Source organism: Macrosteles quadrilineatus, unplaced genomic scaffold (assembly GCF_028750875.1).
Source record: "Macrosteles quadrilineatus isolate MER2022 unplaced genomic scaffold, UCM_ALF_1.0 Scaffold_9__3_contigs__length_116548681, whole genome shotgun sequence".
NCBI lineage: Eukaryota > Metazoa > Arthropoda > Insecta > Hemiptera > Cicadellidae > Macrosteles > Macrosteles quadrilineatus.
In genome coordinates, this window is record NW_026542602.1 from 21746700 (window position 1) to 21764618 (window position 17919).

The 17919-nt window shown below is 32.7% G+C and overlaps 1 protein-coding gene across 13 annotated transcripts in view; it reads right to left on the reverse strand.

The window, feature by feature from the left end:
- LOC129002646 (disintegrin and metalloproteinase domain-containing protein 11) overlaps positions 1-17919 on the reverse strand; it is a 718527-nt gene that overhangs the window by 64988 nt on the left and 635620 nt on the right. For all 13 annotated transcript variants that reach the window (XM_054430614.1, XM_054430611.1, XM_054430608.1 and 10 more), the window contains one exon: positions 1783-1955. In XM_054430614.1, coding sequence (XP_054286589.1) covers positions 1783-1955 — 173 coding nt within the window. The remainder of the gene's footprint in view (positions 1-1782; positions 1956-17919) is intronic.

Sequence of the window (17919 nt, forward strand, 5' to 3'; positions counted from 1 at the left end):
TAACACGTAAAAAAGCTCAACACGATGAAAAATAATGTTGAAAATGTATTAGACAAATTCTCATCTGGACTCGAAATGTAACAAAATGGTTTCGAAAATGATTAATCGGCACTCAAGATGGTGTTTGTAATGAATAAAAGGTTTTCGGCTTACATTTATTTATACTTTTACTTCTAAAATTTACCTTGATACATACTCTATAACCAAATAAAATTAAACCATGATTTTATATTATATTTTTTAACATAAACATAGAGTTTACATAGTGTAGTTTGTTGAATGCAAATTTGCTTATTATTTTTACCATATTTATTTTCATTTACTCGAAATAATATGTACGTAAAGCTACAAGTAATAGTATTCATATCCATACATACGTACACTACGATTTGAAAAAAAATTAATAATTTCATTACATCGATACGCAAAAACCATTTTCAAAAATAATTTGTAAAGATAGAAATAATGATTAAGTTTATTTCATAATAAAATTGAGTTTCAGAGCACCATCAAAATAATTTATTTAAGTGAAGTTAAACTTATTCCAAGATCACTTTGTTGATTAAATTCCTTTTAAAGTTTCATTATAGGTAAAGTGGTTTCAAACCGATTTTAATTAAACTCATTTTCCAAGCTGAAAATAATTCTTGTCTCTATGTATGCAATAAAGACAATAACTACAAAAAAAACCCAGAAAGAAAAGCATACGGGTACTCACTTTATATTTTTTCGGTAGGAGTTCAATGTTCATTTATTTTTAAGTCCTAATTTAATATTCATATTCACATTCTAAAATATCAGTAATGCCAAAGCTATGTCCACACTCATGCGCTTTCAATTTCAATGTGCCTTTCAGCTTTCAATTCAATATTCAATTCAACATGCATCAACGCAAACAATATCGCATGCGCCTTGAGGCATGCCTTTTAGCTGTCCACACTTATGCGCCACCATCCTCACTTTCTAGATACCTTTTCCTAATTCGATTAGGACGTCAATATTCTGATAGGAGGGATGGTGCGGCAAATTTAGTGTCAATAAATGTTCCAAACCGTAAGAAACCATATCGGATAATATAGATGAAGAAGTACTATATAGGACTCAAAATTTTCTAATTTTATTTTAATTTATTAATTTTCTTAATGTAATCTTAATTTATTCAATTTATTATAATTTTTTTAATACTCCGTATGTCCCGCTAACATAAATAAGAGCAACAATTTTCTATAAATTCTGAGTTTTCTTAGTTATTCAATATGCTTCAAACAACTGCAACACGGACGACTTGTCAAAAATGTAAAGCAGTTGCAAGTTGAAACGCACAGGAATCCAAGGCTGGTGGATTGTCTTGCGCTACGCTGTGCGCTATGGAATGGAGCCCCTTCCGACTCATTTCGTGCATGCCTTGAGGCAAGCGTCACTTGCGTCCATCTGCATCAAGGCATGCGTTAAGAGGCATGCGCTTGGCGCACACAAAAGCGCACGAGTGTGGACATAGCTAGCGACACATTTTCCATTCCAGGAGTAGTGCAATATTTTTAAGTGTGGATACATCAGTGTGCTATTTCGGCACAGGGTGATTGATAAAACAAGTCAAACTGAAACCTAAAGATTGCAATTAAACTATTTGCTGAGTGCATGTAATTATATATTTTCCAAGAAATAACACCATAATAAGTACACCGATATTCAGTTTTTTCATCTGAAATCTAGTATATATCGTAGACATTTTACATAAACTTTAAGTATCCACAAACTGTTGTGATATTGTCTACTACTTACGTGAGCAGCTGCGTCGTATCCCTCTCAACCTTGTACAGCTTTCTCGACGTGTAGTCGTTGAAGTTATGCAGAGCTCTGCTGATGTCTTGACTCTTGTCTATGGGAGTTTGGTTTGAACCTTGCCACGTCTCTATGTACACTATAGAAACCCTCGTGTTCAGTGTCCGGAAGTACTGAAACAAAATATTTTGTTCAGGTATGATTTGTAATTAAATAATCGATTGGTTTAAACTCTACTTAACTCATCATTCCATTTACATATTATTTGAATGTCAGAGTTTAATGAGGTTTCTTCATTACATACTGCTGGAATCCCCAGGACTTTGGAAAGAAAAGTTTCAATTGAAGCATTGCGTCAGTGATCTATAGGTTCTCCTGAGCTGCGACTCCAATGCTGGAGCGAAATCAATTAGCTAGGCAAATACAAATAGACATCGTGGTACCCACTCTTTCTTTGCTAACCATTCCTCTCTAACTCTAAAAACTAAAAATGTTTTCTCTACATCAATATAATTTGCGTTGTAGACAATAATCGTAGTTATAATTTGAGATGGGATGGATTTTGAGATATGTGTATAAATCAATATAGGCCTATAAATATATAAATATAATAATACATAGTATTAGTGATACCGTTTGCTTATTAAAGATAAAATATAGGACAAACTATCTCAAAGTAGGATAGATAAGAGTTCATCTTTGTTAACTACATTACTTTGGTGCTATGGTTTGCACCAAAAGTTCAAAAACCCTATGAAGCGTAGAATATTATTTGGTAAAAATTACACTGTTGAAACTCTTTCTGAAGGATTATGCATTAATCTAGGGGTGAAAATTCATCATTGAATAATTCTATTAAGGAGTCCCACCCAAGTACACAAACAGAATTTGACCAGCCTGTCCTTACGAGGATTAAAAATCGGCCACTATAAATCCCTGGATAAAGAAATTTATCCACAAGTAATAAATGATAGCTTATATAGGATACATCATATTGCTCAAAATATGAATTGCCATACCTTTTTGGTAGGCAAATTTTAGTAAACAAGACGCGATAAAATATCTTTGGGGGATTTACAAGAAAATTAACCTCTAAATGAAAACAGCAAAATAGAAAAAAATGTACTACTGTAAATACTGTAAAACGTATACTAATGGCAGTTTTTCTACAACTAACTTTGAAAAAAAAGCAATATTAAATTTAAATTATTCAGTTAACCGTTTGTACATTCGACGTCGTCAATAACATAAAGCTTTCGCATTGGAACAATGGCCCAGGCATGATAAAGATTAAACCAGGATGATTCGAGGCAGACAAAGTGATGTAAAGTGTTCTTCTCTATTGGGAAATATGCACATTATTGCTAGCTCGTCACAGCCACAGACAATGATAATGGGTCTTGGTGAGCGGAGGTGCTTTATAGCTCAATAGGTGGCGTTAGGTGCATTTGGATCACCTTCAATGATTAATGAGGTGATGGATAAAGCGAGTTAATTTGTCACGAAACTTCTAGTTAGTATACAAACCTATTGCGAAATATGAATACTGATTCGATGAAGACTTTTTGTGAACAATACTGATAAGCTGAACACCTTAGAAGGTGACATGTAGTAAAACGTAGATGATTTTGTTTAGACAGCTTAGTTGGAATTTGATTTAGAATTTTTTTGGAAATAGTTATTTGTTTGAACAAAAATATTTGCAAGTAAACGAACAGACTAAAACTTTAAACAGCGATGCATCTAAACTTATGCATACGGATCATTGATATTGAATTAAGAATGTCTAAACATAATTATTTAAGATTAAACTGAAATACATCGCACTTATAAAATGTATCCACTTCTTTTTACTCTACAAGACATTAAATCGAGGAACGTTATCTTTGTGAACATAAACAGTTTCGTTCTGAGTATAGGATGAGTTTATGTTCACAATAAGAATAAAACAAGTGTACAGACCACTTAAATATAAAAATCTCCACCTGCATATATCGGACGATCTAAGTAAATCTAAAAACTAAACTACTAATTTATATTATTTAATTTTAAAATCATAACATCTAACTGAATCATTATAGTCAGATTTAGTGGGTAAAACAAATGTTGTGCGAATGCGGTTATCATATTCAGAGGTGAATGCCTCAAAAAGATAAAAAAACCAAATCAATTTCTTATAGTGTTAATCTCAGTTGAGTGGCATCCTGGCGTAAGGTTGGTAGAACTGCAGGTGTCGGTGATTTCCGTTTCCGTTCCAACTTTGTCTAATGGCGGCAAGTTGGACAAAAGCGGCCAGACATCGGCGCGGATGTGGAACCGAAGCTATTGTCTAGTTTGATCACTCTCAGCACAACTGATCTCAATTATAGTATGGAAATCAGATAAGACAATCAATTATCAGCTGGGTCTGAAGCTTGGGCATAATTGGGTAGCAGGTCTGCAGGTATAATGGGGAATGAATTAGGACAAACTTTGAGGGATCCATTTAACATGTATCCACTGTATAAGTGAATATTTGTAAAAAAGTGGAGGATGCTTTTAGATTACTGATTTTTTAACACAGCGTTAACGATTAATTAGAATGTTGGGTATAGCAAACTAATTAGGGGATTTTATAAATAGTTGTTTTTTCGTTTGGATTGTTTGAACTCTGATAACCTATCATTTGTAGTACCGAGTTAAAATTTTTATTTCATAAAGATGATATGCATTTGATGGTTAGGATCCAATTCCAGCTAGCGGGATCGGAAATTATTGCGATGAGGGTGACTAAGAGTACTATAGTAATTTGTATGTCATTAGAAACTAGATTTTTACCTGAAAACAATGGTGCAAAAATCTTTGTGCTGTCACATAAACTGAACTCACTAAGATTTTTTGAATTTTATTACTGTAATGCCTCTTGTCGGCTGGTCTCTGTCGCCATTACTGTGAACTGACTGACTAGTAACTAGACTAACACAAACATGAACGATTGAAATGATCGTCTAGGGAAGAAGAAGAAACCTTTGATGACAAACAGTAATTTTATAAAAAAGAGGACAAAGAGAGAGGCAGTTGTAAATTCAACTGAACATTGATCATGTCAGTTCTGATCATGATCTGATCATGATCAGTTCTTATTTAGACATGTGAGGTTGGTAGGTTGGGTGTTATACGGATTCGTGACTGTATTAAGTGTTTTGAAGATATAATAGGGAAGATTAGGAAGGTAAAGTTTAGGTAATAATGAATCGAGTTGTTTGATTTATATTATCTCTAGACTGTTTTTGCACTTTTGTAAAAAGTACTACAAACATGATAAATAATAATTTCAAAAATGAGCAGTCTAAAGATAATATAAATTAACAACTCGATTCATTATAACCTTAATTTTAAATTCCCTAATCTAACCTACCTTCAAAGGAATTAATACAGTCACGAATCCACATATCATCCAACCTACCTACCTCACAAGTCTTTTTAACTTATAGAACAAATTTTAAGCTGTTCGAGAAGTTTGGTTGGGTTATGTTAGGTTAGAATAGTGTCAATTTGTAGTTTGTTCATTTTATTAAAACTGCCACTACACTATTATCCTCATGGGACATAACGGTTACATGGTCTAACCCTAAGCTAAGCCACTCGGTTAAGTGAAGAGATGAACGAAATGAATTCCTTCTTCAATTTTCATAAACCAGTCCAGACCAGATCCAGAGTAAAAATGTCCGACCTAGAGGTGTTTATTAATGTTAATTAATTTTAATAAAATATTACATATAGCCTACTTAAATTAACATGTTTACCTATCAAAGTGTGGGTTGTGAGGGTAATATTTACTTTAAAATGGCATATAATCAATCAATAAATGTGACTTGGGCTATTAACTTAGATTTTACACTGTAAACATCGAAGGACAGATTCAACGTTCCTAATGCAACTTTAAAATAAAATTTAAAAAAAATCGTAGTTAATTCAGTTTTTGTGACAGCAGTAAAACTTTTGCACCATTGTTTTAAGGTAAAAATCTAGTTTCTAATGATATATAAATTACTATAGTACTCTTGGTCACCCTCATCGCAATTATTACCGCGGGATTTAACATAGTTGGCTTCCAAAGGTCCCATGTAAATGTTTTAGAGATTTAGAAAAAAAATACTTAATTTAGGTTTTCCGAGGAAACAGAAAAAAACCACAAAAAACACAGTAAGACAAACGTGATTTTAATCCGGCTTTAGGTTTGAAATCAAATTATATTTTAATTCTTTGGCAAGTCAAAATACATCAAAATATGATCAAACAAAATGCATACATCAAAATAATGTATAATAAAAATCACTCGAATTATTTTTGTTTCGAACTCATCTGAGTTCTAAACTAATGTCTCACCGGTTTCTTCAAATGAATTGTTTGAGTTTTAGTTTCACAATTCCCTGTTATATTAGTTCCCTTGGTAGGTTTCCCCGGCACAATGGCGTACTGAACTTCCACCCTCGAGGAAGGGAAGTGCTTTGGCTGAAGAGGAACTGGAGCCGGACACTCGTAAGTTTCCCTTTTCACTTCAGTTCTCGTAGTTTTTCCTTCCCTTGCTATATCCACAGATTTCTTCACTTTGTTGAGCTGTTCAACAAATTTTGACTGTTTGATCGACTGGCCTTTGGAGAATCGTGTTCCGCCACTCGCAGTAACATCTGTGGTTTTTCTGGACGGTGAACGCGATTCAGGTGGCATCACTGAAGGCTTTTCCTCTGCCTTTGTTTCCATGGTGGTATAAAGTGATTGTCGCGATACCTCTACACCTACTGGTACACCGAGACCCACCCAAGAGTCTTTAGAAGATGTTGGAGGTTCTACGTCACTGTCGTCGTTCTCCATAAAACCTCCTCTGTCTTTCTGCTGACTATTCCAATCTATAAGCGCTACCCAGGCCAATCTTGCGCAGCGTGATACGAAAGACACAGTTTGTTTGTCCAGGTAATGTTCATAAATTGTATCGAGCGCTTTGTTTAGGATTTCTTGGCTAATCTCACTGACCACCAGGGACTTCACCTCTTCATCAGTCAAAGAAGTCGAATCTTCACTTGCTTGAGATGATTTTAAAATTGGTTTGCTAGATCTCTTATTCTTCTGTTTAGATTCTCTGTTGCCTAACTCTGAAACTATACTTATACGTTCAGACGATTCTTTATAAGTTTTCTTCGTTGATAACTGCACTGGTTCCATTGTTTAGATTCTTGTTGTTGTTTTCATAGATTTTCATAATCAGCTGTACTAATTATCTAGATAGAATTATTTACATGGAGACAAAGAGGATATTTTTAAAATCTAAGCCTTTACATCACAATGCTCAAAGACTTGGAACATAGTTTGATGAAATCGTTTATACAATGTTCGTTTACGTAAGCATAAAAGGTGATTTCAGGTTTTAAGTATTTTCATGTAGGAGTTTCCCTGATTTAAAATTAAGTACATTTAATGCCAGAGTATTAGTTGTTATAAGTAATGTACAACCGTGTATTATATTATCTGGGAATACAATTTCAAAACAGTAATTCACTCGAGTATTTATAAACCTTTGAAAATCCAACGGAACAGTAGATTACCAAGCTGCAAAGCACGTGTAAGCTGAATAAAATAAAACGCTGTAACAGCTTTTGTCAAAATCAGCCTTTTAATTCAAAGTGTGTATGTAATGCAACGCTATTTAAAGTTTAACAAGAAACGATGACTGAATATAAATAAATATTAAATACACATAGTTTCGATACCTTTTCAACATTTGATAATCAAACCCATAGTGGGGTTGTATAGTTGTAGTAAGTGGTAGAATATTTCAGTTCTGGCGGAGAACATGTAATTTGAAGTGGTTATAGGATACATGTCCATGACCTAAAACCACCCAGACCCCAAAGGACCTTTTTTGGAGGTCCGTAATGACGTCATCAAGATGGCGGCCGTAAGAGGTTGCTAGATCGCCATGGATTGGTTACGATACCCAAATGCCTTAACTGATTTTAATGAAATTTGGCATACAAGTACGTGGATACAATATCTCGGCCCAGGTTGTCAATGGTCGAGATTTATCAAGTAGTTTCAAAATGGCAGCTGTTAATAACTAATATAATTAAAGATTTTCAGTGTTTTGTGTTTCCAACTCTCTCCAGAGATCTGCAGAAACCTTTTGAATTTTCTCCGTATATAATCCATGAGTATACAATGCAACGCAATTTATAGTTTCTGGCATTGATTTTTGGATGCTGAAGTACTCCACCCAACCAAAACCCAGCCCTATAGACCAGCTGACACTAATATCTTATGAAAAAACAAATAAAATGGTTTGATGAGCCAGTTACAGAATGTGCTAGTGTCTAAAATTCAACTTTCTACCTTATTTTTTGTTACAGAGAGTGGTCATGTGATAATATGCTATGGCTTACAGTAGTTATAAGTCAGCATATTTGAACAAAAATTATTGATTAAGATCAGAACAATCTGACGGTGGCTCATATCAACTATTTTCATTTTTGTAAAAAAAAAAAAAAAATGGCAACAACTGTAAACTGTGAGTGGAACATCAGGTTTTATCAATAACAAAATCTAATGTTGATAAAACTCTTAATCATTGTGTAGTCTTCGTTCTTGATTTGTAGCAATATTTGTTACGTTAAGTTAAAATTAAAGGGGCACTACAGTAAAAAAATATTAAATCACTAAATAATTCATTTTACTTGAGTGAATACTTAATTAAACCTAACTAAAGAATTCTAAAGGGCTGGGTCCATTGTTGTTCGCAACGACGGTATTGTTGGGCTAAAACCGGGCATTTGCGTACGTTAGAGAAATCCTTAAGACCTCATTAAAATTAAAGAGCTCTTGGACAGAGAGAATATAATGGGGACAGTTTAAGGTATTAAAATTATTCGGATAACTTACTTCTTTGGATGCTAAGCTCGAATTTAATCAGAATTTTGAAATTTTAGGGATTTACTGCAAAGTAGAATATGCATTGTGAGTTTAGCTATTGCATTGATTACGTAGGGTGATCTTTAGTCATATGCAGGTCTTGCATTTAAAATTAGATGGAGCATGATACATTCATGTTGAGTACAATATTAGTAGTTTCCGAAATAAGGGGTTCTCTTGAAATTCGACCGAAGATCACGCGTTTTTGACGGAAGCTATGAGGAAAATCCTGTAGCTTTATCTTAATAATGAATATTTGAAAACCAGATTGAGGTATCTATAAACACGTATCTATATCGTCCTACTTAAAATTTTATAGAATTTAAATTTTATTTTACATTGTAAACAAAACTAGGGTAAGTAAGAAATCAAAATACAGTAGTTTATTTGAATAGTTTGGTAAGTAAAATATATGCTTGTTACATTTATAACATTTAAAGTCCAGAGTACTCGCTTTATCATTATATTATAGCTAAATACAATTGTGTGAATTAAATTATTTTTTGTTATTATAATAGGGGAACAGACCCTGGCACTCATTCATTGTTATTTCTACTAATATATTTAGAAATTATTGCACTCTTTTTGAATTTTTAACATTATGAATATTATTTTCGCTTTAATTTTCAATTAAATAAATAAAATAAAACGAAATAAGTCATACGATTTGTTTTAAAACGATCGGTGGATTTACCACACAAAAGTATAAAAGGCAGATTAGTTTGAAAAATCGCATTTCCTCTTCGTATCCGGAGACTACACCGGTTATTTTCAGATCAAAGATAAGTCTATATCTTTGATTAGACAGGATTGAGGTAAAGTTGTGTAAAGACAACAGAAGGCATTGAAAGACTAGCCGGAGATTACAATCAAGAAGAGAGAAAGGAAGCTCACTCCTCGCATTTGTACAGAAGGGCGTTTAAGATCTCGCTTATCAACTTGTTTTTACACCGGAAACTTTGAGGAACACTCTCTTAAAGATAAACCAGCACTTTTATTGATCCTAGCGCAATTTTCAGAGTGCTATAACTGTTGTTAAAGGGGTTTTAATAATTTATTTCATAAATAGACCCTCATGAAAACCGATGATAATTTAACAAGTTACAATATTATATTTTATGTCTGGGACTACTGAATTTATTAAGCGATTTGGATGTTAGTGGGTGGATTTTGAGATTATTTACATTCCGAAAAGGTCCTACCAAAAATATGTTAATTTCAAACCTTAAAATAAATCTAATAATAATATTTCATTTTGTCAAAATATCGGGGTTTCATAAAAAAATACATTTGGCTTATACATCTAATAAACCTCTCCCCCTGATAACTTAACTCTTGATTAGAAATAGCAAATCTACCTGGCATTACATATTGCTAAGCGAAATTGCAATGAAAACATAGTTAAAGTAACAAGTGTTTATAGTAGTAAAACAACATTAGGATTGATTCGCTTAACCATACTTTTAAAAAGCAGTTAAGTTGGAAAATAAATAAGTAAACGAGGCAAACGATGGCGTGACGTTGCGTAAAAAAACATCTAATATTAGGAGTGTTCACCCTGCCTAAGGGAACTTATCTTTTAATAGGTAGGATCATCTTAAAAAAAATAAGATGGTATTTGAACCACCAAGTCACGATATTAGCCCAAACTTAAAATGTTGTGACTGGCAGGATTTAAATATATACCTTCTTGACTGAAGTACTGCTCTCAAACCATTTGGCCAAACATGACTAAAGTGGAATATAAGTACTTTTAAAAATGTATAACCCCAAAACATAGATCGATTCGCGTATTTTGTATTGAGGTAAGCATACTAATGTTCAAATAATACTGCATCAATCAAGCACAAACATAAACTGATTATACAAAAAAGTAAACAGTTAAACCATATTAAGTAACTTATACAGTTGTAAATGTACGAAGCAACACTTCCCGGTAAAATCTGCAGCTCAGTTAACATTTGGAGGGTAAATAAACTGTCGTCTTTTCTGACATCTCTACCTCTTCCCCGCTCGGAAGGAACTTTCCTGCTTTCAGGTAGGAATAAATAACTTCCACATCTTGAGGAACATGTTGAAAGATCTTCGTAGTAAGGAGTTAAATGTACGCTTAGCTTATCACATTTACTTATTGCTATTGATTTAGTTAAGGAAGGAAGCTAGGAGTAAAGTAATATACAAAAATAGTTAATTTTAAACACACATTTTCACTAATAATGATTTAAACAATGTAAAAGGAGTATTAGCATGGTTTAAATGGGGAAAGGTGGTAATTCATTAAGAAAATAACACGTTTCTCTGTTATTATATATCCAATGTTGACAAATAAAGTATCATTGAAAACTGAATAAAATTTACTATTTGTTTTGTCTCTTGCATTTTTTTTAAAGTTAACAGTATTAGTGAAATTTGACATCAAATATTTTAAATGGCCGCCATTTTTAAACGGTTAATGATTTTTTAGTATAATTTATAACAATAATAGGTCTTAATAAGATAAACATTTTTGCAAAATATCAACGATGTATCTTGAGCCGTTTAGGAGAGACGGAAAACTAGGCACCACAGACCCATGTTCCTATGGTGAATTGTGTTTGTCTTGACTAAAAAATAACGCTATATACATATGTCCAGAGAGTTACGGGACAACCTGTATATTTCAAAAAAATGATAGTGCATTATAAATGTGTGGTATAAATTGTTTTACATTATTGCCAACCTGGCTCACGATTAAATGTCATGTTTTATATGCACAATAGCATTTATTTAAATACTAAAAAGAACTGAGCCAATACAAATTGTAACATAAATGTATATATTATATTTTTATTAATTAAAATGCAAAATTTAATGACATTCCTAAGTATTCATTTATACACGTATATTTATAATCTGAAAAACGGCAGTGCACACTAAATCTGTGTGGTAAAAATAGTTTTAAATTATTGTCAACCTGGCTCATGATTAAATGTCATGTTTTACATACACAATATTCTATTTACCGAATAAATAAGAGTCCGCAAATACGAGATCCTCTCTGAAATACTCCGTTACGACAAGCAAACATTCGCCTTGCGAGATGAGTTTTATAACGAACTTTTAAACTGTTACCCGTTTCCTTCTAATGCTGATTTGTAATATTTGCCAGTTTCCTTAAATTCGTTTCCGTTTCCAGAACTATTACCTTCGGATATACAACGACATTACAACATTAAGTCTAAGTTACATTTTAAGTTCACCGTGTAGTAAGTACAACTTGTAATTGACAATTTTCATGGCTATGACACGAAACTTTCATGCGTAACCAACGTCAATTAATATAACTTATAACAAACTTGAATGCTATCGCGTTTTGAATCCAACTAGAACATTGTTTGATTAGTTATATTCTAAGTAATGAAATTAAATTCTAAACAATTTATTAAATTGTATTTTACAAAACTGTTTTAATAACAGTAGTTTGTTTTGGTAAAGCAATATACTGGCTCAAAAAAACAAAATGTTGAACAAATGCTTATGACTTTGACAAGAGAAAATGAACGAACAAATAAATAAAATTGAAATGCAACTATCAAACTTCCAACAACCTCCTATCCTGTTCATACGAAGGAATGCATAATTCACGTACCCAGACGGAAAACGTGTGATACTCACACCCATTAAACAGCGGGGAACAGTGCCGGAACCCTTTTGGGACATTTTCACGCCTGAACAGAATATCCTGCGTCCTTAAGGATCCCTGAACCTATTTCCGAAATGCTGAGGGTCGTCAAGGAATCCCTAGTCTGACGTTGAACGAGCTCGTGGTCGTAACTGAAGAAGATTGTTCTTCGAACATCCTAGTCTCGAAACACGTCCTACCTCTAATGACAGGCCACACCGAGGATGCAAGTTTCCAGTAAACATTACTTAGATAAATGTCCGCAAACGTGTGGTGAGCATCATTATACTTCTTTCCCATCTGGGAGGTAGATCCTGATCCTGAAGTATCTTGGACCTCAGGTACTAAAGGTGAAAAAATTCTAACACTTCTCGATGCTAACATGACACTGCAAACAGTCAAACTGATTCGCTTCATAATGTGAAATACACTATGAGAACCTCCTATATATTTCATTATTCATAACCTGGCCAAATGTTGTGATGGGGGAGTCTGTTGTACTAGGTTACCGGTAATAAAGCACTAGAAGGTTCTACACGTTCGCAAAAAGAGAAAGTTCACTTAGTTTTACTAACATTAAAGGTAAAGAGTGAGCTAAGGAAGAAGACAGTAGCACACTGTCGAGTAATTTGAAGTTTCTATCGGAATATAACCACCAGAACCTCTCGTAATTAATTGTAGACGCGAGCGGTTCGAAGGCATGACAGTTATAGCCCAAGCAGCGCAGTTGACGCCTCAAGTCTTTGTCTAAGTTGAGATTATTGCTTCATTTACATTTCCTGATTGGTCCAGTCCGGAATTGTTTGAGTAATAAATGTTCCGAGTTGTGAAACTTTGCTACGAGTAGAAATCAAAGATAAGAAGAATAAAGTGGAGGTAATTAGGTAAGGCAGGTGGAAGTAAAATAGGGAAAAACTACATTTACGAAACATACAGAGAAAGGCATTTATCTTTATAATTTACGTAACTTTTAATATAATAAAGCTTATAAACTGCAGATAACCATAAAAAATAAAACGAGGAAATATTTGCACAAAGTTAAGATTAAACACACCCATTTACAGACTAAACCGTTGTAATATTACTTACTCTGAACAAATAGAGCTACATAGAGCTAGCTGAACCAGAAACAGTAGAGACGGAAGCTTATAGAAGGGCAAACATTACGGTAAGCCTCCTAACCTCCTAAGTCTACATGGCCTTACAATTGCCCATTATTGTTTAAAGTGCTAAGCCCGTTTCATAATTAACCCCAATACGTATAACTTCTAAGTAACTTCGCTTTAAGCGACTCAAAACAATCGTGGGTTTAAATAGTTTAAAATTTTACAGAATTGTGTCACCATTATTTTTAACGTTTTTTTTACTGTTTATGTGGTATAGCTTTCAGAAAATCATGTACATTTATCTTAAAAATTTTACTAAGACTAAGATACAATATTACGTATTCGAGCAGACTATCACTTATGAACGAGAGTATCTTAAATTTTGAGGCACCTTGTAAGTTTTTTACTAACATCAGTTGCTTCTTTAGCCAAGATTAATAGCCAAATGATCATGAACATCTTGGTTCCGTTAAAAGTCGTTCAAATTAGATAGTTTACCATGCAGTCGTATTAAAGTAATATACTCAAAAAAGGAAAGTATGTCATGATTATATAAATAAATATGTTTTTGAGTAACACCTATTTTTGCAGATCTTGGATACCAGGTGCCAGGTATTTCCATAATTTTGTGATTATTAAAATTTCCTCTGAGTTAAAGATAGTGAATGAAATATCTCAGAACTTTAATTTCGTCTTAAAAAAATTAATTTTCATCTCGGAATGTAATGAATCAAATTTGAAAAAGGCTTAGTAGTTGTGTTCAAAATTCATCATACTGCATCAAATGAAATAGGTAAATAATCTCACCTAAAAGTCAGAATTTGATTTTGATTGGAATATTCTGCAGGCATTTGGTCACAAAATGTCTTGAACAGTAAACGTGTAAACAGTAAAATTTAACCAATTGAAAAATAAATATTATATAACGTTTCCCTCTTTATCTTTAATTTGTTCGTGTTCTTAGTACATTTCCATCGGACGTTTGGTAATAAAATTATAACGAGGAAAACCTAAGGTATAAATTATACTTGATACATTATATTGACAATTATACTTGAACTAACTTTATTTATCCACGTTTCAAATGCCAATTTACACTCTCTCATTCCATGACTGTGTTTATGTAGTAATAAACTTTAACTCAAGTTCTGATCTCAAAAGTTTTGCGATGCCAAAAGCATGAACCTTCTTAGCTCTAAAAGTAAGAAGCCCGTTGAAAGTTTAAGCGCTCATTTAAAACACTTGTCTAAAATCCTGGAGTAAATATATGGAGTTGTTTCCTACAGTTTCTCCTTTGGGATGAAACTTTGCTGGTTTCAGGGACCATAAATAACATACGCTCTTGCCTACACGTTGGACTCTTTATAAAAGACAAATTTCTGAGTATACACATCTAGAATAGTTGACTGTATTTTTGTAGCAATAGTGTTCTTATTTCAGGGCATTCATTATAAGTGATGAAGGGGAAAATTGAGTAATTTAAGTAAGTGGTATCAATCTAATACAATAACTTTAACCTTAAACAATTGCCTTACCTTGTATAGTTTTTTTCTAATTCATTGAACCGTTTGCACTATACAAAATTAATCAATTTCTTGGTGATGCCATAACAAAGAAATAATCACAAAAAATATATTTTACGTGCAAACACTGTAAACATTACCTATTTTTATGTTCAATAATAATAAAAAAGATTAAAAAATGTAAATCAATGCAAAAATCATATTTCAGTTGATAGAAATTTTATTTGAAAATTTTAAAGTGTGATACCTTTTTTAAGTCTACAAACGCACGCGTCTTCAATAATTTCGGAAGTGTCCTTTCCTTTCTTAGACATAATATTTTATGTCTGGTAAATAATAAAATGGTGTTGAAACGAACAAAGAAACAACTTGAGAGATATCTCTGTATACCAAAAGTAAGTAAATGTAATATTTCTATTTAAATATAACTAGACAACAAGTGTTGAAATAAGTCCAAAATTTTAAAATTGCATAGTACATGTTTTTATGTATCTTAAATATAAATGTATAGATACGACCATTGACTATAGTCAATGATACAGCTAATACATCAATCGTTAAAAAAAACTCTTTACTTTAAGTTACTAAAGCCTATGAATCAAATCCTTTTCTGGAATTTAAAAGGAATGGGATATATTTTAAGTATCGCCAATAATAACAACAAACTACAGCAATTCATACAAATTAAGGTTTTTACATGATTACATATTCAAAATGTAAGCCGCTAAGGAAAACTCTCCAGGTTTCAACGCAGATACATCTTGCAACACTGTGTATTTATAGCGTCAGGAAACGAGGTAAGTTTCCTCAAGCAAGGCAGGTCGCTGGAAACAACCATATATTTGACCGCGGTGAGTGATTTTAGGAACAGATTGCTTGGCCTCTTAGTTTTGATTTAAACACAGTTACAAAAGATTTTGTGCTTTGATTTTCATACTATGTAAATATTTTACATTTTTAATTTGAAACTGCATAATTTGATTTGACTGACCACAACCATATAAGGCATTTGTGTGGAGTCCATATCTAGGATTGTTTTTTTAACAACCGTATGGCTTGTAGTAAAGAGAGTCCTTAGAAAATTCTTCCGCTTCAGAGACCTCTCTGTTTTATAAGTAGGCGAGTTCTAACAATCAAAGCACAATAATTTTACATTGCATAAGGTCATCGGAGTTCGGCAGGATTGAACACGAGACTCCAGGACCGAAGTTTCACAGTCTAACCAGCTGTACCCCAGGATGGTACGATGATAAAATCAAATCAAGAATAAAAGTATGATTAAAGTTAATGGCAGAGCTAAGATCAAAACTAACTATATTGTTGCCAAGCTTCCGCAATCCGTAATGCTATACCAGTCCGCAACCCTAGTTTATTATTACCATTACAAATTATCAGCAGTGAATAATTAATGATTGAGCTAATCCCTAATAATGTAACATCACTATTAATCACCGTTGATTATTAGCTTATGGTAAGCCTGGTTAGAATCGCTTGACCACCTCTACCACATTTCCAGTTTCTTTTAACATGATTTAAAAAAAAATAAGGATTTTATATACACCCTAAAACGATGTTTCTTCAGGAAAGTTACAAAATTTAATTTCTTCTTTTTAAATGGAATTGTTAGCTAAATTAAAAAAGAAAATGGATCTAAAACACGATGTCCCCTATAATTTTATGTTTCTATATAGATTTACATTGTAATTTGTTTGAAATGAATGGCCAAACTTAATTATTACAGATATTTTTTTTTATAAAACTCACATGTTCAAGTATGGTTGAGCAGTATGGTTAAACGTATGAAAATATAGGTCAAATGTGGAATGTTTCGGTTTGGCGGTAATTATATATAAACTAAGTACGTTTTCGACGAAAATAATGAGAAATAACCAGTGGATTACAACCATTTACGTATATATGCCAATGAAAATATGACTTTATTTCTCTATGGTATCTACAATTACAATTTTTGTAAAAAAAAAGCCAGAATACTTTACAAACAAGTGTTCTAATAATAATATTGTTTCACACAAAGATTTGCAATCTTACCTCAATAAGTCGAGTTATTATTTAACAGAATATAAGTGGCTTACCTCGAACAGATATTCGTTGCCGACTTTTCATTTAAATTTGCATTACGATATTAATTTCTGATTCCAGGATTTCAGAGTTTCTGTGCTTGTTAATGATAAAGGTAAACTAAATACCGCTAAGACTTTTGAGTATTAAGTACACAAAATAACCTAGTGTTTCATGCCAACGTAATATTCTAATTACATTTGATATATTCAAAAACGTACTTTGCTACAATGATATGTAATTTATATACAGGGTGATCCTGAACTCTCCACTGGTCTTTTAAGGTGTCATTCCTACTCGTAAAACTCGTAAATGTTTAGTTTCAATTTTGGCCATTTGGCTGCTATTTAAAAACTGATATAAAAGTTTAAGGGCTAGAACCTAGCGTCCTAGGATGTGAAGGGAGGACGATATTAATACACGACGATATGGGACGACGATGAGGACGATATATTACAGTATATTTTTTTTCAGATAATAGATTTATATTGTGATCAACTACTTTGGATATGTTCGTTATTTGTATTCCATTAATATGTGTATGCAGTTTGAAATTCCTGTAGAATGTAAATGTAAAACAGGTCAGCATAAAGTTGAAACAATCATGACTAATAAACTATCAATTTACCATAGACAATAACGAGAAAACAAATTTAATTGACCTGTCATAAGTCCAAATAGCTTAATCATAACTCTAAATCATAATTTAATAAATTTATTATTTTATCAGTTCCCACCCTTTTTATTTATGTTAAAAGAATATGCTCACGGGTATTGAAACAATGAAAATTAAAACATAGCTAGAGTTGCAGGTAAACAAATTGCT